Source organism: Orcinus orca, chromosome 5, assembly GCF_937001465.1.
Source record: "Orcinus orca chromosome 5, mOrcOrc1.1, whole genome shotgun sequence".
NCBI lineage: Eukaryota > Metazoa > Chordata > Mammalia > Artiodactyla > Delphinidae > Orcinus > Orcinus orca.
In genome coordinates this window covers 80,732,220-80,751,719 of record NC_064563.1, presented here as the reverse complement: position 1 = coordinate 80,751,719, position 19,500 = coordinate 80,732,220, and the positions used below count along the sequence as shown (strand labels likewise).

Below are 19,500 nucleotides of genomic sequence, written 5' to 3'. Positions count from 1 at the left end.
TTGTGAGTAGAAGAGAAATAGGTAGTTTGGTGGGGCTGGAGTGAACTGGAGACTCAAAGTAGGGGCCAGAGCCCAGGTGGACAGTCCGCATGGAGAGGTCTCATCCATCAGGGCAGGGGCTGTGATGAAGTGAGCTGGGTGCTGGGGGACAGAACTTCAGGGAAAAGGTCAGCTCATGTGGTCACAGGTCCAGCCAGAAGATCCACCTTCTAATCCCATCTTGTTGAACGGTGGCCCTGGGATCCCCAGTTTATCACTGTCTCCCAGAGCCGTCATTTCTGATGATCCCTGCCCTGTGTCTCATGGGGCTGCTGAGATAGTGTGTGGAAGGCCAGCGCAGAGAGCGAGCGCTTTTGTTACTTGGCAGAGTCCTGGGAGATGGGGCCAGAGGTTCAGGAGAGAGCTGTGAGTACAAGCCAAAGAATCTGGCGCCTCCTGGCATGTCCTCCAGCCACCCCTCCTGTGTCCAGTGCAGACATCGTGAGTTGATCACAGCTCTTCTTCCCAGTGAGCCAGTTCTCTGTCTTAAGAGGCCATCTCCCGCCCGCCACCAATAGAAGTTGGCAGGCAATGTGGAGTCTATTTGCTTCCCCAGCGGACAGTGGCATCAAAGGGCTGAGCCTGGCAAAGGTATGAAGGTGAACTCCCTCATCTTCAGGGGTCCTGCCTCATTGACTGGGACATTTTGGAAAGAAACAGTGGTTTTCTATGAGTGGGTTTGTCTTCTTTCCCCCCATTCCCACCCTGTCCCACCACCCACCTTGACCGTGGGGCCTGCTAGCACTGGCCTGACAGCACCAATCATAACGTGGTAGAGGAGAGGGTGCTCAGGGGAGCATCCCCTTCCTGCCCCTCCCGCCTGCCATGGAGACCACTTGGCGCCTGAAGCCCGGGTCTCCTGAGGCCTGCCCGGGCATCCTCCCTTGTGCTCCGATGGGCTGAGCGGCTCTCACTCAGGCCGCTCACTTCCTACTCTCCAGGGGAGACCGAACTCTTGGGTGACAGACCCTCCATCAGCAGGAGAGCCTCTGAGCTTCCTTTTCTCCGTGTCTCTTCATGCAGGGTGAGCTCCCTCTGCCCCTGTCCGGGGAGGTCACCTCGGGGCAGGGTTCAGGGAGCGGTCAGCCTGGAGGCAGGCCTGGGGGTTCCTTTGAGAGTTGTAGAGCCTCCTGACTGTAAGCCCCAAAGAGTGATTTATTCTTTTTATTTTAGTGAGAATCAAAAAAAAAAAAAGTTTAAGTCTTAATATATGTCATGTTAAGTCAGTAGAATCCTCCTTAGGATATCCAGTTTACTCCAGACATGCGGATCTTGTGGAAGGATACCTGAGCCTGGACTCCTGTGGGGACAGCTCGTTGTTCTTCTACGGCCCCCCGCCGGGAAAGTGACTGCCTCGCAGTCAGCCCTTCGTTGCCTTGGCCTCTTAACCAGGGGTCTATGAGTGGGTCAGGGCATTCGGAGCCCTCTGAGGTTATTCATCAGTACGGAACATATCTGCATCAGTACAGGAGAAGTGGGGGAGAAGCTTAAATTCTCAACAATGTCAGTGACCCAGAAAAGCCCGGAGTCTGCCCTGAGCTGAGGAGGATGCTCTCCCTTTTGCTGTTGTGGGCGGCTGCTGCCTGCAGGGAGAGAGGCCCGCTGGGAGTCCCGAGCTGGACCACGGTCTGTGTGCTTTCCATCTGGGGCACGGCTCAGTGAAACAGAAATAGCACTGCGTGCTCTACATGCTTCAGGTACATCCTGTTAAATGGACTTTTGTGGTCACTCTCGAGACTCTGCATAGCATCTGTGTATAAGATTGGTTCTGTGGGGAAATCACATTTTCAGTTCCAAACAAACAATTTACCAAAACAAAACAAAAAATGCTTTTGTAACTCAGTTGTTTAGAAAGTGCAAATGGGTTGTGATAACACTAAGTGTTCATTTCTGGAAAATAATGTTCTTACATTTTAATATCATGATGACTTTGATACCTGTATGGTTCATGGGGGTCCCAAGTGGGCTCTAGTCAGACCATGAGCCCACGGGTGTCCCTCCCCCTTGCTTGGGCCCATTTGAGAAGGACCAACATGTTGGTACGGCTGAGAATTGTAGCCACTCCCTGGGCTGGATTCCATCAGTGAGTTTCCTCCACCGAGTCATCTCATGGCTCCCCCAGAGCACTCTGTCCAGAGGAGGGCTTGACAACACTGGCCAGGGTTTTCTGTTATCAGCGTTTGTGTGTGTGTGTGTTGAGGGGGGCAGTTAGGGTAGCCACTGTGAGGCCCCCTGTCTCTGGGAGGAACAAGTTGAGAATGGACTAAGGAAGTTGGAACAGGCAGGAATGGAACGGACCTGTTTGTGTCTCAGTGCCATGTGGAGCTGAGCTCTGCAGGAATGACCTTGGAGGAGAGAGGAATTTTTGTCCCAGCCAAGTGCTCAGATGGAGGCAGGAAAGCTGTTTACGTGGCCCAGTGGCTCCTGGAGGGTGTGGGAGGTCTTCTCTGATAATACTGGTGTGTGTCTGTCTGCCTTCCTTTGTTTCCTTCTCTTTTTGGTCCAGATTCTTTTTTTTTAAATTAAAGTATAGTTGATTTACAATATTATATTAGTTTCAGGTATACAACATAGTGATTCAATATTTTTATAGATTGTACTCCATTTAAAGCTATTACAAAACAATGGCTATATTTCCCTGTGCTGTATCCTTTTTGCTTATTTATTATATACATAGTAGTTTGTATCTCTTCATCCCATACCCCTGTCTGGCTCCTTTCCCCTTCGCTCTCCCCACTGGTAACTACCAGTTTGTGCTCTATATCTGTGAGTCTGTTACTGTATCATTATATACATTTGCTTGTTTTATTCTTTTAGATTCCACATGTAAGTGATAACGTAGAGTATTTGTCTGTCTCTGTCTGACTTATTTCACTAAGCTTAATACCCTCTAGGTCCATCCACATGGTTACAAATGGCAGAATTATTTTTATGGCGGGGTAATATACCATTGTATATATGTATCTATCTTCTTTATCCATTCATCTGTTCATGGACACTTAGGCTGCTTCTGTATCTTGGCAATTGTAAATAATGCTTCTATGAACATTGGGGTGCATGTATCCTTTCAAATTAGTGTTTTTGTTTCTTTCAAATACATACCCAGGAGTGGAATTTCTGGGTCATATGGTAATTCTATTTTTAGTTTTTTGAGGCCCCTCCATACTGTTTTCCATAGTGGCTGCACCAATTTACATTCCCACCAACAGTGTACCAGGTTTCCCTTTTCTCCACATCCTTGTCAACATTTGTTATTTGTAGACTTTGATGAGGGCCATTCTGAAAGATGTGAGGTGATAACTCATTGTGGTTTTGATTTGCATTTCTCTGATGATTAGCGATGTCTTTGGGAAAATGTCTGTTCAGGTCTTTTGCCCATTTTTTAATCAGGTTGTTTTTTTGTTAGGGTTTTTTTGGGGGGTTTTTTGGTTTTGTTTTTTGGGTTTTTTTTTTTTTTTGATATTCAGTTGTATGAACTGTTTATGTATTTTGGATATTAACCCCTTACCAGTCATATCATTTGCAAATATTTTCTCCCATTCAGTAGGATGTCTTTTCATTTTGTCAGTGGTTTCCTTTACTGTACAAAAGCTTTTAAGTTTACTTAGGTCCCATTTGATTATTTTTGCTTTTGTTTCTTTTGCCTTAGGAGACAGATCCAAACAAATTTTGCTACAATTTGTCAGTGTTCTGCTTGTGTTCGCTTCTAGGAGTTTTACAGTTTCAGGTTTTACATTTAGGTCTTGAATCTGTTTTGAGTTTATTTTCATATATGGTGTGAGAAAATGTAATTTTAATTTCATTCTTTTACATTTAGCTGTTCAGCTTTCCTTGCACCACTGCTTGAAGAGACTCTTTTCTTCTTTGTATATTTTGCCTCCTTTGTCATAGATTAATTGACCATAAGTGTGTGGGTTTATTTCTGGGATCTCTATTCTGTTCCATTGATCCATTGTGTCTGTTTTTGTGCCAATACCATACTGTTTTGATTACTGTAGCTTTGTAGTATACTCTGAAGTCAGAGAGAGTGATACCTCCAGCTGCTTTGTTCTTTTTTCTCAAGATTACTTTGGCAATTCAGGGTCTTTTGTGGTTCCATATAAATTTTATGATTATTTATTCTAGCTCTGTGAAAAATGTCATGGGTATTTTGATAGGGATTGTATTAAATCTGTGTAGATTGCTTTGGGTGGTATGGACTTTTTTTAAATTTTTATTTATTTATTTATCTTTGGCTGCATTGGGTCTTCGTTGTTACGTGCAGGCTTTCTCTAGTTGCGGCCCGTGGGGGCTACTCTTCATTGCGGTGAGGAGGGCTTCTCACTGCGGTGGCTTCTCTTGTTCTGAAGCATGGGCTCTAGGCGCACAGACTTCAGTAGTTGTGGCACGCAGGCTCAGTAGTTGTGGCTCGCGGGCTCTAGAGTGTAGGCTCAGTAGTTGTGGCGCATGGACTTAGTTGTTCCATGGCATGTGGGATCTTCCCAGACCAGGGCTCGAACCCGTGTCCCCTGCATTGGCAGGCAGATTCTTAACTTCTGCGCCACCAGGGAAGTCCCAGTATGGACATTTTAACAATATTAATTCTTCCAATCCATGAGCACAGGTTATCTTTCCATTTCTCTGTATCATCTTCAGTTTCCTTTATCATTGTTTTATAGTTTTCAGAATATAGGTCTTTCACCTCCTTTGTTAAGTTTATTCCTAGGTATTCTTTCCTTTTTGATGCAGTTTTTAAACAGGATTGTTTTCTTGCTCTCTTTTCCTAAGAGTTCATTATTAGTGTAAAGAAAACAACAGATTTCTGTATATTAAGCTTCTATCTTGCAACTTTACTGAATTCATTTATTAGCTCTAATAGTTTTTTGGTGGAGGTGTTAGTGTTTTCTATATATAGTATGTCATCTGAAAATAGTGACAATTTTGTTTCCTTTCCAGTTTGGATGCGATGCCTTTTATTTCTTTTTCTTGTCTGATTGCTGTGGCTAGGACTTGCAATACTATGTTGAATGAAAAGGGCAAGAGGTGGGCATCCTTGTCTTGTTCCTGATTTTAGAAGAAAGGCTTTCAGGGCTTCTCTGGTGGTGCAGTGGTGAAGAATCCGCCTGCCAAGGCAGGGGACACAGGTTCAAGCCCTGGCCCAGGAAGATCCCACATACCGTGGAGCAGCTAAGCCCATGCGCCACAACTACTGAGCCTGAGCTCTAGAGCCCTCAATCCACAACTACTAAGCCCGTGTGCCACAACTACTGAAGACTGCATGCCTAGAGCCCATGCTCCGCAACGAAGAGTAGCCCCCGCTCACCACAACTAGAGAAAGCCCGTGCACAGCAACGAAGACCCAACACAGCCAAAAATAAATAAATAAATAAATAAATTTATAGAAGAAAGGCTTTCAGCATTTCACCATTGAGTACGATGTTAGCTGTGGGTTTGTTATGAATGGCCTTTGTTATGTTGAGCTGTGTTCCCTCTATACCAACTTTGATGAGAGTCTTTGTCATGAATGTATGTTGAATTTTGTCAAATGCTTTTTCTACATCTATTGAGATGATCATGTGATTTTTATCCTTTCTTCTGTTAATGTGTTATATCATGTTGATTGATTTGTGGATACTGAACCATCCTTGCATCCCTGGAATAAATTCCACTTGATCATGGTGTATGATTCTATTACAAATTCAACTTCACTACTAGTGATCAGTCTGTTCAGATAGGCTGTGTCTTCCTGATTCAGTCTTGGAAGGTTGTATGTTTCTAGAAATTTGTCCATTTCTTGTAGGTTGTCCAGTTTGTTGGTATATGATTGTAGTATTCTCTTATGATTTTTTGTATCTCTGATATTAGTTGTTATTTCTCTTCTTTCATTTATTTGGGTCCTCTTTTTTCCTTGATAAGCCTGGCTAAACGTTTATCAATTCTGTTTAACTTTGCAAAAAACCAGCTCTTGGTTTCACTGATCTTTTGTATTGTTTTCTTGGTCTCTGTTTTATTTATTTCCTCTCTGATCTTTATTATTTCCTTCATTCTGCTGATCGTGGGGTTTGCTTGTTCTTCTTTTTCTAACTCCTTTAGATGGTAGATTAGGTTGTTTATTTGAGATTTTTCTTATTTCTTGAAGAAGACCTATATCGCTATAAACCTACCTCTTATATGCATCCCATAGATTTTGGAAAGTTGTGTTTCCGTTGTCATTTATCTCGAGGTATTTTCTGATATCCTCTTTGATTTCTTCATTGACCTGTTGGTTTTTTAGTAGCATGTTGCTTGGTCTCCACGTGTCTTCCTTTCTTGTCTTTCTTTTTCCCAATAATCAGTAGTAGAATTGTGATGCTCTAAGCTCCCAAGCAGTAGCACACCCCATGAGAAGGCCAAGTCACATGTCCGCCATCCATTTAACCTTGTCTGTGCCCCCCTACCCCCCACTCCCAGCCAGGTTTCCCTTTAGAGTCATCTCCAGCCTGAGCCAGTCTGGTCCTACTCGCCTCACAGCCCCTTCAGCGTAGATGCCAGAGAGTACTCTTTCTACTAAAATGAAAGCAATTTACAAATGTCCTGTCATCACTGACACAAAGTGCTTGCTTCCTTTTTAATGTATCAAATGTCATTATTCATAACATATTACTGCGTTCAAGTGTTGTAAGGAGAGGAGGGCAAAGCAGTCTTTGTCCCAAGAAAATACCATTTATTTGGGAATGACAAGTCAGATCACTGTGCCTGTCATATCATACCTCTTCCCTTATTGGGATAATTGGAACTTGACGTTTTCCCATACTCTTGCTTATGTGAATTCTTATTCCCAGTTCAAGGCCCTGAATCCCTTCTGCCCTGGAGAAGATGATAGTGGTGACAGTAGCATAGTGCTGGGAAGCACATGCTGCCAGTGGCTGTGGCCTCCAACCAGATTGCTTGGGTTTTCAGCCCAGCTCTGTGACCTGTGGCTGTGTATGTAGCCTTGGGCAGTCATCCACCCTCTCAGTACCTCAGTTTTCTCATCTGTAAAATGGAGATAATGTAGTTCATACTTTGTAGGGCTGTTGTGAGGGTATAAAGCACTTAGAGCCACGCCTGGCACACAGGACCTATATGCATATCACCAGTATTGTTGATGTAATTATTTCATTTTTGCCTCTTGTGCCCCTCCCACACCCCCACCCCCAGTGGATCAGGCAAAAGATTTCTTTTCTCTGAGCTGGTGCTGTCCTTCTTTTCTCCTGGATACCCCTGGTAGCTGGGACTAGGACCCAGCTCTCTTACGGAGGCAGGGGACATCCCTGGAGCCTCTGTGCCATGGACATGGTTTCTCTTGATTTCTTCCTGCAGGGTGTGGACACTGTAAGAAAATGAAACCAGAGTTTGAGAATGCAGCAGAAGTCCTCCACGGAGAAGCAGATGTAAGCTTCCTTTCCTTAACTCCTCCACCGCTCTCTCCTAAAGAGTCAGTGATAGGAATCATTACAGTGACTTTCCCCTGCAAGCTCTGTAGCAGCTCTCCTGGCCCCTGGAGGCCTGCGGAACTTCTGTGTCCCCGAGTAGATGTGTCTTAGACGGTGGGGCCCCTACCAGGGATGGAGGGGTGCAGAGAGATTAGGGTCACGTTCCCATACCCTTCCAGGTGACCTCTGCCAGGTCATGGCTCTGGGGTGAAGCCCCAAGTTTCTCCCTCTTTTCTGTGGGAGCCTGCCGATTGGGAACAGCCACAGTCTACACAGCCTGGTTGGTGGGGGAGATTAAAAGGCTTCATCTCAGCCCACAAATGAGAATGATGGACATGCCCGTGTCCAGTTGTTCCCGGGATGTATGAAGTTCCCGCCCTGTGAGGTTTCGGTAGGCCCTCGGTGGGTTGGCGGCTGGTGTCCGGGCTCCTCTTCTGCCAGCACCGCATCTGAGGCTGTCATGCATGGTTGGCCTCTCCCCCGTCCCAGAGCTCTGGTGTCCTTGCAGCTGTTGATGCGACCGTCAACAAGGCCCTGGCAGAAAGATTCCACATCTCCGAGTTTCCTACACTCAAGTATTTTAAGAATGGAGAGAAGTATGCAGTGCCTGCGCTCAGAACAAAGAAGAGCTTTATTGAGTGGATGCAAAAGTAAGTCTGCTGGTCTTGATAGCACATCTTGGTCCCTGGCTGTCGGCCACTGGAGAGGGCCTTGAGGAGACGAAGTAAACCTTAGGAGCCGCTGACCTTGGCTCAGGGCCTGAACGCCAAGACAGCTATGACTTCCCAATCCTGACGCCGCCTCTGGTGTGCTGATCACGTGTACTCATCCAGCAGGGCACGGGTAGCCTTTCTGGGTGCGGTTTCATCAGCTCCAGTAAACCGTGTATTTCTATTTTTAGGACTCCTTCCCCAGTGTCCTGGCCCCAGGTTTCATCGTCTACATTTTATTCCATTCCCTTTGAGTGAATGAAGGAAACACACAGCTCTTCACATCCAGAGCTGGACTCACAGGGACCCAGGTCTGGGCCTTCAGTAGCGTCCACAGTGCAGCCTGTGGTGGTTTGGGGTTGAAAATAAAGGTTTGAAGAGCTCCCTCAGCCTGGGGTATTAGTTTGCTAGGGCTGCCACAACAGGGAACACAGAACCGGTGGCTTAACAGCAGAAGTTAATTTTTTTCACAATTCTGGAGACCAGAAGTCCAAGATAAGATGTCAGGAGGGTTGCTTTCTCTGAGGCCTCTCCATGTCCATCTTCTCCCTGTGTTTTCACACCGTCTTCCCTCAGTGTCTGTGTCCTAATCTCCTCTTCTTAAAAGGACACCAGTGTGAAGTTGGGTTAGGGTCTACCCTAATGACCTAATTTTAACTTAATTACCTCTCTAAAGACCCTATCTCCAAATACAGTCACATTCTAGGGTAGTTGGCATTAGGACTTCAACATGTGAATTTGGGGCGGGGGACACAGTTCAGCCCACGACAGCCTGCAAGTCCAGAGAACACGAGGAGCCTTGCAATTGCTCATCCAAGGACCGTGGAACCCACAGTTCTTAGCATTTCCCCCTCCTGTGAGGGAACTAACTGGGCCACCACACAGGTGCTTTCTCCTGTCCACACCCCTCCCCCGAGACACACACACACACACACAAACACACACGCGCGCGCGTGCGCGCACATCCACACATAACTTGAATATTTGAGAATACTGCCTTATTTCAGCACTGGGGGGAACATGAAGTAAAAGAAGACAGACTCCAGCCTTTGCAGAGGCCCCTGGTACATGGCATAATGATGTCCACGTGAGAACCAAGACTTTAGAGTCACAAAGTGACGCGAGAACTGTGCAGAACAGCAGCATCCAGAAGGAGTTACTTTGTTAGGACATTGGTCCTCGAACCTGGGTGGACGTAAGCGTTACAGGTGTTGAGGTGCTGCTTAAAGTGCAGATGCTAGGGCTGCTGTCCCTGCAGCTTTGATTCAGGAGGTGTGAATGAAACCCTCAGCCATGGGGTTTTGAGAAACGTCCGCTTATGGAATGGGATGAGCCACTAGGTTCAGGAGAGGCCCTGGCAAGAGGTGAGTGGGCTGGCCAGGTCCAGGTCTCAGCTTCCTGCTGATCACTGGGGGTAGACTCTAAGAGTAGCCAGCCCTTGTCTTAGGGACCAGAACGGAGCAGTGGTTCATCTCCAAGAGGGGCGGGGTGCTCTCTCCTCCGGGCCTTTGGTGCAGGAGGCAGGTTGCTCTTCACACCCGCCTCTCTGGCCTCGCTCTGGTGCCAGTGCTGCTTTACTGGGAAGGACTGAGCAGGGTGGGGCCTCAGGTGAGGTCCCTGGTGCTTGCACTGTGGTTAGAGAGCTGGGGAATCAGAGCATTTATCGTTGCTAATCCCCGCTCCAGAAGCCTGGACACAAATAGCGAGCATGGAGGGTCTCTGTCCTTTCTGTCCATAGTCACCACTGCTGAGCGCCTGAAAAGCACTAGGGTAAGAGCATGGACTTTTTTTTTTTTTTTTTTTGCGGTATGCGGGCCTCTCACTGTTGTGGCCTCTCCCGTTGCGGAGCACAGGCTCCGGACGCGCAGGCTCAGCGGCCATGGCTCACAGGCCCAGCCGCTCCGCGGCATGTGGGATCTTCCCGGACCGGGGCACGAACCCGTGTCCCCTGCATCGGCAGGTGGACTCTCAATCACTGCGCCACCAGGGAAGCCCAAGAGCATGGACTTTGGAGTCTAAGAGCCCTGCACGCAGATCGTGACCCCAAGCCATTTACGTGACCCTGCTAAGCCCCAGTTTCCCATCTGTGAAGTGGAGACTATACTTTTCCCATAGACTTGTCCAGAGAATTAAATTGGATTATTGTGCTTTAGCACAGTGCATGGTGTGTGGAAATACTCAAAGAGAGGAAGCTGTGGGGACGTGGGTTCGTGCCCCGGTCCGGGAAGATCCCACGTGCCGCGGAGTGGCTGGGCCCGTGGGCCATGGCCGCTGAGCCAGCTCTCATGCGGCACTGTAACTGACAGCACCACCCCCTAAGTGCTAGAACCTTCCCAGCCTTTGCAGCGTGCTTTGATAGCTGTTGCCCCACTTCATACTCAGATCCTACTGAGGCCAGAGTTTTTATTCCTATTTCCTTGGTGAAGAAACTTAGGTTCAGAGAGGTGAAGGGCCTTGCCTAGGGACAAATAGTGGTTCTTTGGGGAGCTTGGAAGGAATCCTCCAGGCAGAGCATAAACAGCAGATGCTCTGAGATGAAGGGCTGAGGCCACCAGCAGGAGGGCAAGCAGACAGTGTCGGGGGAGGCTGATGGTACTTCCAGGCTTGTGCACACGTGGCCGCGCTTGGGTGACTGAGATGTGCCCACCAGCAGGCCAGCCCGGGGAGGCAGGATGCAGGGACAGGGCAGAGCAGAAGGTTGGTGTCAGCCGAAGAGTCCAGGGTGTTTGACAGGGCACCTGGAGGGCAAAGAAGTGGGGGAGACAGGAAGGGTGGGAGGGGCCAGTCTTGGTCACGAGAGCAGGGGTGCCGTTAACCAAAACGAAGAAGTTGGGGAAGAAAGCTGTTTTGGGAAGTGTGGACGAGAGGGAAGAGTTCTAAGTCTTGTTGGGATTGGGGTGACAGTGGGACCTCCAGGTGGAAATACCTGAAAAACACCTGGAAATAGGGGGCTTGGGTGAGAGGCCAGAGCTCGAGTCATCCTCAGCCTAGGGGATTATGGAAGCCACGCAGAGGGATGAGATCTTACGAGAATTGCAGGGGCACGGAGATAGAACCAGAAGAAGAGAGAAGGCTGTCGGGAAGGTAGGGGAGGGGTCTCTGGTAGGAGGGCTTCTGAAAGGTGAGAGAGGCCGTGGGGTGCCCGGTGCTGCGCTCATGCTGCCCTCGCTGGGTACAAGGCCTGAGGCCTGGTGGTCAGGAGCCAGGTGGTGCTGACGTGAAGGAGGGAGTGCAGGGGGTGCGTGTAGCAGCACGGGGTCCGGACCGCTCCCCAGAGACACTTCTCAGAGAAGGGAGAGAGAAATGTGGTTGTAGGGAGGGGGACAAGGGCAGCAAAGGCTTTAAAAGACCCTGGAGATCTATACTTTTGTGAGGCAGAGTGGAGGGAACCAGTGAACAGAAGGAGACTGAAAAATTATCAACCCTTGTCGAATGCCTGTCATTTATGAGAGCACATAGGCTCTTAGCAACTGTTAGTTGCTTGACCGACTAGGTGCTCCATATACACTGTCTCTGCTCTTCATAAGGAGCCCAGGAAGTAAGTCTCAACTGTACTCATTTAGCAGAAAAGAAAATGGAAGCTCAGAGGGGTTTGGTAACTTACCTAAGGTCACACAGGTGATCAGTAATCTGGATTTGAACCCAGACCCACCTCACTCCATGGCGCATGCTCTGTCCACCAGAACAGAGGCTCAGGAGCAGAAGATAATGGAGGGTGCTTCAGGGTCCCAGAAGAGGCAGGAGGGAGGGGAAGGGAGCCCAGGTGCAGGGGCTTCTCCCCATGGCAAGGAGACGACTGGAGAGGTCCTAAAAGCGACTCAGGTCTTCCACACCTTCACAAAATGGCTTCTTAATAGGCTCCTTAGAGGGGATCTTTGCAGATGGTTCACAGTTCTTCATGTTTAAACTGAGGTTTTAAATTCAGTTTTAGAAAGGATGCAAAGTGATTTTTTTTCTCACGTGCTCTCCGGGTGGTTGGGGGCGGCGGAAGCGCTTGCCTGTACACGAGCTTCTCCTAATGACTGTCTCCCCTCCACCCCTGGTTCTTGCAGTCCTGAGTCCCCTCCACCCCCAGAGCCTGCCTGGGAAGAGCAGCAGACCAGCGTGGTGCATCTGGCTGGGGACAACTTCCGGGACACCCTGAAGAGGAAGAAGCACGCCTTGGTCATGTTCTACGCCCCTTGTAAGTAGCTGGGGCGCTCGCTGAGGGGCGAGGGAGAGGGGTGGGCCTGACTGAACTGAGAAGATCCCCCCAGGGACCAGGGCAGCCGCAGGCCGACTCTGGGCTGTCTGCTGTGAGCAGGTTTCATTCCAGGCTGAGGTCCTTCAGAATCCAGGTCCAGCTCTGTCAGGTTCTGTCCTCACATCAGTCCTGAAGCCCTCTGCTTCTGTCTGTGCCAGGGGCCTGCCTTGTAATTATTCAGTCCCCTCAACTGCCTGGAAACTCCCACCTGGCCACCTCCTCCCTCCTGTCTGCTCCCTCCATCCCTGCAGGCACTGACTTCACCTTTGAACCCTGCAATTTAGCAGCTGGGAATTCAGCCAGCCCGGTTAGGCCTCTGCTTCCCTCATCTTGCTGAGCACTCCCAGCCCAGCCTCCTTTCCCTGACCTTCCCAAGTGGCTCTGAAGCCATGGATTTGAAACTGGGGTAAAAGTACCGTCATAGTCACTCAGAGGTCCTCACCGTGATCCCCACTTTAATCCAAGCCTAAGTGGAAGGAATGACACGTCTGCTAATGTTGGTGTTTGTGGTCTCAAATTTTGTGTATTCCCATTTTCAAGTTGTTCATTGATACCTAAAGGAAAGGCTCTTGGATTTCTCACTCTTCTGTTGCCCTCTCTCTCCCCCAGGTTACAGCTCCGTGTAATGGAATGGGGATAATAAAGCTGGGCTCCACAGAGAAGCAGGCAGCTCAGTCGAGTCCTAACCTCCTGCCCCTACCTCTCCAGTGTCAATAATCTGTAAAGTCTCTCCTCAGTTCTCACTGTCTGGGCAGGTCGCCTCCTGGCCCAGCCTCAGACCCCGCCCTCAGGCAGCTGACACTTCCCTCTTTTTTTGCCTTTTCTTCGGCAAGTGGGCCTTGTGCCCTGTCGGTTCCTTACAGAGCTTCTTGCTGTCCTCCTCTGTCCTTAGAGTAAGCCTGGAAGACTGAGTGGATTTTAAGAAGTTGTCTTCCTTCTGGGCAGAGTTGGGGGTGCAGGACTGAGACTCAGGGGATGCCTGACTTGCCCAGGCCACGGCAGCAAGTCAGTGACAGAGCCCTTCCTGCAGCCTGGGCTGCTGCTCTCCTTTAGTCACAGTCCCGATTCAGAGGGCGATTACTTTCCCGGCAGCCGGCGGGAACCTGGCCAGAGAAGTAGGAGTCCTTGACCAGCCACTGGGTGGATTTGAGAAAGTCCAGACTAAATACTTTCCCTGGAAGTGCTCCCCGGGCTTCCCTGGTGGCGCACTGGTTGAGAGTCTGCCTGCCGATGCAGGGGACGCGGGTTCGTGCCCCGGTCCGGGAGGATCCCACATGCCACGGAGCGGCTGGGCCCGTGAGCCATGGCCGCTGGGCCTGCGCGTCCGGAGCCTGTTGCTCCGCAATGAGAGAGGCCACAACAGTGAGAGGCCCGTGTACCGCAAAAAAAAAAAGAAATGCTCCCCGCTTCCCCCCAGACCTCAGGGGACGCCTACCCTGCTGGGGTGCTAACGACCTGCCTCAAGTAACCGCTGTGTGCTGGATGTTTTCGGGGACCCAGGATACAAGGGAAGGAGGCCTGGTCCCTGCCGGCTTCAAGGGCCTCACAGACTGCCCTGACAAAAATAACTAAACACGGTCCACACGGGGCCCTGTCACTGAGCGACTCACCTGTTGGCAGAGGGCTTGGTGCCTGGAGTCTCCCATCTCCCCTGCTGCACTTTCCTGTCCTGAGCTCTGCTCCAGGTTCCTGAGACGTGTGTGTTCATCAGTGGACAGAGGCAGAGAAAGAGGGAACTAGCTAAAGACAAAAAAAATCTTTAAAATGTTTTCAATGATTAATATATCCTTATTTATAATTTATGTAGTATATAACATATACTTTTATATAAAGAACCTAAATACTACAGATAAAGGTAGGTATAAAGTAAAAAAGCAAACACCAACCCCCATTTCTCCTCTCCCCCCACTTCCTACCTGCCCATTTTCTACACAGCTCTTCCTCCTGCTGTTTCATTGTTCTCTTCTGTTCCAAGCCCCCCACATTGCTCCGAATCATGGTCTGGTCGTGGTGACTGCCCTTTTTAGGCCAGCTTGGCTGAGTCTCTAGAATTGGAATTTTCTGTCCTGTCCTTGGTCTTTGTTCCTCTTTCCCCACTCTGGGAGGCTGCTTTCATTTCCAGTTACACAGAGGTGGTACCTTTTTAAAGAGCCCAAATTAAAAAATCATGCCTGTTCTGGCCCTACTGACACTTCTGGGAAACATCTTCATGCCCTTTCTAAAACAGCCTCCCCTCTAGTTATTCATCTGCCGTGCTCTTTCTTTTGGATAATGAGAAAATGAGATGTACCAGAAGGCCATTAATCTGAGACCTAGATGCTTTAAATTGATGGCAGCAGGAATTTGCACTAGGCTGACAGTGACCTTTATACTTTCAGTAAGCAGAGAGGTTAGAAAGGAGAAATGAGTAGTGACACCAGATTTGGGGGAAGGGAGTAACTTATTTCCGGCCAGCCTGATGTCTTAATGGGTGTCCATGTGCCACTCACAGGGGACCTCTAGGTGCCACAGGGCACACTTTGACGCGCTCTCAACCAGCACGTTGTGCTCTTTACACGTTTTGAAAGCTATATACCATCATTCCTTTGTAGTATGATGTTTTCATGAATTTGAGCCGTTCTTCCCTCTGTTGGGTCAAATTAGTACAGTGTTCTTGTAATTGCCATTAGCACCTGCCATGAGTTCGGCTCTGCGAGGTACTTTATCTCAGTTCTGGTGTAACACGTAACCAGCCTAGCTGTCTTCTCTACTCCTGTGATGGATGCTGGGAAAATCCCCTGAAGCTGCCTCCCCATCACCATCCACGCTGCTCTGGGGCCAGCTGGCCACTCTGCCAGCCGGGCCACATGGGTGGTCCCGCCCATCTCAGGAAAAGGCTCAGGTGCTAAATTCACATGTAGCTCAGCCTTAATTTGGATTCACAAAGCCCTCTGAAACGCCAGTCATTATGATCTTATTTTGAAAAGGGAAAGAGCAGATGAGCCAGGCTGTCTCAGTTCCCTCCCTGCCTGGGTTTCCCCAAGGCCATGGGAGGGCTGTTTGTCAGGAAGCTGGCTGGAGCCAGGTCTGCCCATGGGGCATCTGGCCTCTCCCACCCGTGTTTTGATCCGAATTACTCACCACAGTCAGGGAACTCCTTCCCTCAAAGCAGTGCTGTTCTCTTGGCAGTTGGGTTCAGTGTCTGGAGGGTGGTTGGGAGGGGTGGGCTTGGGGTTTAATTGGCGAGCACTGAGGGAAGGGCCAGGGAAGCGGGTCTGGGACAGAGTGGCCTGCAGCTTCCTGGGCTTTCTGCTCAGTGGACGCTGCCCCGGGCTTGCTGAAACAGCAGGAGAAAGTGGTCCCACACAGGTCCCAGCCCCGGGCCTGAGACCTGTCACTGGAGCTGGAGGGGCTCAGGGCACCACATATACCTCTGTCCCATCCAGGGCCTCCAAAACTACGGATCCTCGTCCCTGGGTTGGGAACCCAGGCCCTGAGAAGCGTCAGGGACTCCTGGCAGCTTATCCTCCTCTTAGCCTGACCTTGAGTCTCCCTTTCCTGGATCTGGGGTTCGGGTGGATTGTGGAGCAGGGGGGAAGGACAGCATGAGGACCAGGGGCCTGGTTTGGCTGCTCAGTCTGGGGTGAGGGCTGCTGGGAATGTGGGAAACAGCGGCAAAGCATGAGTTGCCGGGGTCAGGCAGAGGGCCTGCTCCCAGCCCCCTACTTCCCCAGCCCCACTTTCTCAGTCATGAAGTGGAGAGATTTGCTACTGTCACTGGGGCGAGAGAAGGGACCTTGTGACAGGCTCAGAGAATCCCGAGCATGCGTCCTCCTTTCTAAGCCCAAAGCTCCCGCTGCACCCTGGATCAGGCTCTTATGGACCCTGAGGGCAGCCCTGTGTGGAAGGAGCTTGCAGGGAAAGACCACAGTGTCTGTCTCCCTGACCCCCAGCCTCGTGGGTGTGTGTGTGATGGGAGAGTGTGGGGTGGGAGGTCCTGGGCAGGAATGGACCTGACTCTGGCACAGGCCTCCTGCAGAGCCCTCTTGCCAACAGCAGACACTCAGTGGAGGGTCTGAGTGGTGGGGTTGATACGTGAACCCTGACAGTGGGGTGCGCAGGGGGTGGGAATCAGATGAACCCCAAAGTCTGTTGGGTGGAGAGAAACTCCTGGAAAGGCTTCTCTGGAGGTTCCAGGCAGGGCCCCTGGCTCTGCAGCCTCCCTCACGTCTGTAACTCTCTCCTCCCCTCTCATGCAGGGTGCCCGCATTGTAAGAAGGTCATTCCACACTTTACTGCCACTGCTGATGCCTTCAAAGATGACCGAAAGGTAAGGACCCCCTTCCTCTTCACCTCTCGTCCCACCTCCAGCTTCCCCCTGCCACCAGTGCCCACACCTTCCTCCCTTCTGTTCAGGTGCCCTCCCTCCCCAGACAGGTTCTGCTGAGACCCGGGGATTCCCGGCAACCAGGACATCCTTTTCACAAGGCAGGATAGAGCAGGCTGCATTTATGCTGCAAAATCAACTAAAAAGGATACACTGAACTGTTACAGCCCTTCCTTGGAGGAGGGGGTGGTAAAGGGGTCATTTTGTTTATTCTTTAGTGTTCAAATATTTTTACGGTAGGATTTGTAGTCATGCATTACTTGTATAATTAAAAGTACAAATAAAAGAAAATCCAACAAAAGTCAACTGGAGGCAGCCAAGGTGGAGGAGAGCATGGCCGTGTGTGCAGAGCCTCATCCCACCTAAGTGAAAGGCTCCTGCAGCTGCTGACTGATGAAGCATAAAATTAACAAGCTAGAGCTGCAGATTGGATTAGAGAGCGGGGAGGGGGCCCCGGGCACATTCCCCCAGGCCGCTCCAGCAGCCAGGGCAGACTCCAAGGCTGAGGGGGTGTATGGCAGGGAGAAGACCCCGGAACTCAGCCTGGTGCATCGGGGCTGCTGTTAAACTACGTGAGCTGGAAGACTCTCCAGGCCTCGAGTTCCCTTCTTCTAAAGTCAGGGTGCTGGTCTAGATGGTTTCAAAGGCTCTTCCCAGCCTGGGGCTCCATCATAGGAACCTGTCCCCTGAAAGACCCCCAAAATGCGCTCACGCACACCCAAGGCCAAAGTCCGGTGCATCTCTGCCTGCTGCCTTATTTTCCCAGGAGGAATTGTCAGGTGCGGCCAGGGCAGGTGGGATACAGATGATGAGATCACCTTGCATCAGCCCTACGGTGGTGGAGATGGGATGGTGAGAGCTGTACAGGGACAGCGAGTCAGAGGAAGCCAGGGTAGGCCACGGGCACGTATGTGAAGACTTAGACTCCAAGCCCCTTCCCTGAACTTGGGGAGTCCCGTTGTCACCCAGAAGTCCTGCCTGTGCCCTTGAGGCACCCTTCACCATCAGGAGGGAATACAAGGACCAGAAAAAATTTTCTCCTCTCCCTGCCACTTGGCCTGCATCGAGAGGGGCACGGCAAGAAGGGACTTCCTGTCTTCCGTCTCCCTCACCACTCCAGCCGATTCTGCCAGCTGGGGCCTGAGCACAGCGGCTGCCTCCAGTCTGAGAGCTCCAGCACAGCCCAGGCTGCTCGTCCCTGCGGGGCTGGGTGCTGGTTGGTGTGGGGAGGCCTTTACTCCCCGGGGCCAGGACTAGACTGGCAGTCCCTCCATATCAACTCCCATCATTCTTCACCCAGAACACTTGGTGCTCTGGACACACAGGAGAGTGACAGGTGTGGGGGCTTCCTGCCCCACGAGATGCTCAGGTCTCCACGCTCCAGGGTCTGTGAAGGGAACATATCAGTCCCAACGAGGCCAGGCTGGTCCTGCCCACGGTAGGCAGCTGAGGGCCATTCCTCCTCTTCCCTGTCCCCTCTGCTGATGCAGAGGGGTCCCATTTCCATGGTGACCCCCTCCTTCTCTGAGATACTGATACGCTTTTGCTTAATTGTCTTAACTTGGGCCAGTAATGTCGCTGACCTTTTCCTGGAGTCATTCCCCCTGTTATTCCCTCTGTCCCTCCTTCCAACTTCCTTTATTCCAAGCCAGGCATCACTCTCACTCATTTTCAGGAACACACTTAACTTCTCTGTCCCAGGCAGCCGGCAGGCCTGGGGTTCCTAGAGGCGGCTCTCAGTAATAGCAGGGAAGCCTTCTGTCTCTGCTCTGGGGTACTGGTGCCATGATGACTGGGTGCTATCCTAGAACTATCAGCTCAGAGCCTCTGGGGGATGGTTCCAGGAATGTGTCATTTTTAAGAGCTGGCTCTTCTGCTGGCCACAGGCTGGTGTTTGGGGACCACTGGCCTGTCCAGCCCTCTCCTCCTCAAGCAGATCAAGGCCCAGAGAGGAGCTGCGTCTCTTGCCCAGGGACGCGCAATGGGTCACTGACAGCCGGAACTGGGTCTCCTGACTCCTTCCTGACACCCCGTGCTGCCACCTCTGAGCCAGAACTGCATTTTTTTTTTTCCACCCAGAAGTTGGTCCCTGTTCCTTCCCCAATCAATATGCAGTTGGTTGTTCACTTCCATTTTCATAGCCAAAGTCAATATTAGCTCCTGCAGAGATTTATTTTACTGAATCAATAAAGCTGTGTGAGGCAGCCCATATTTTAACTGGGGAGCCTCCCCCTCCCAGGAGGTTACTGGGGACTTTAGCAGTTGACATGCTGCGGGGGAGAAAGGGCTGCACACTGTTAGTGTTGGAACAGAAGCATTCTGGATGTGGCCATGGAGGACAAGGGTCTCAGGTGGAAGGCTGGTGGGTGCAGGCGGGGGTCAGGGGATCACCGGGCTGGCAAAGTGGGGCCTTTCTCTCCCTCTACCTCAAGGTGTCCCAGCCTGGGGGTAGGGGCTGAGGGAACAGCAATGCAGCACAGCTCCCGGCCAGGTGCAAGGTCATCCCAGGAATGGGCTCTGGGGCAGCAGGAGCCCCTCTGTGATTGGCTGACGAGGCTCTGGCCGTGTTGCGTGTGCTGTGTGTGGTCCCCCGAGTTCCATCAGAAGGGAAAGCTCCCTGAAGACAGGGACCTCGTTTGTCCTTGAATCCCCCACGGTCTTGACGCCTGAAACCTCTGTAAACATTGGCTAGATGAAGGAACCAGGTGA

The 19,500-nt window shown here is 50.7% G+C and overlaps 1 protein-coding gene across 1 annotated transcript in view; it reads left to right on the top strand.

Moving 5' to 3' along the window:
• The window catches only part of PDIA5 (protein disulfide isomerase family A member 5), a 92,339-nt gene that overhangs the window by 68,655 nt on the left and 4,184 nt on the right, over positions 1-19,500 (top strand). The window contains exons 12-15 of the mRNA XM_004278571.4: positions 7,360-7,430; positions 7,962-8,122; positions 12,235-12,365; positions 16,664-16,734. Of these exons, the coding sequence (XP_004278619.1) occupies positions 7,360-7,430; positions 7,962-8,122; positions 12,235-12,365; positions 16,664-16,734 (434 nt within the window). The remainder of the gene's footprint in view (positions 1-7,359; positions 7,431-7,961; positions 8,123-12,234; positions 12,366-16,663; positions 16,735-19,500) is intronic.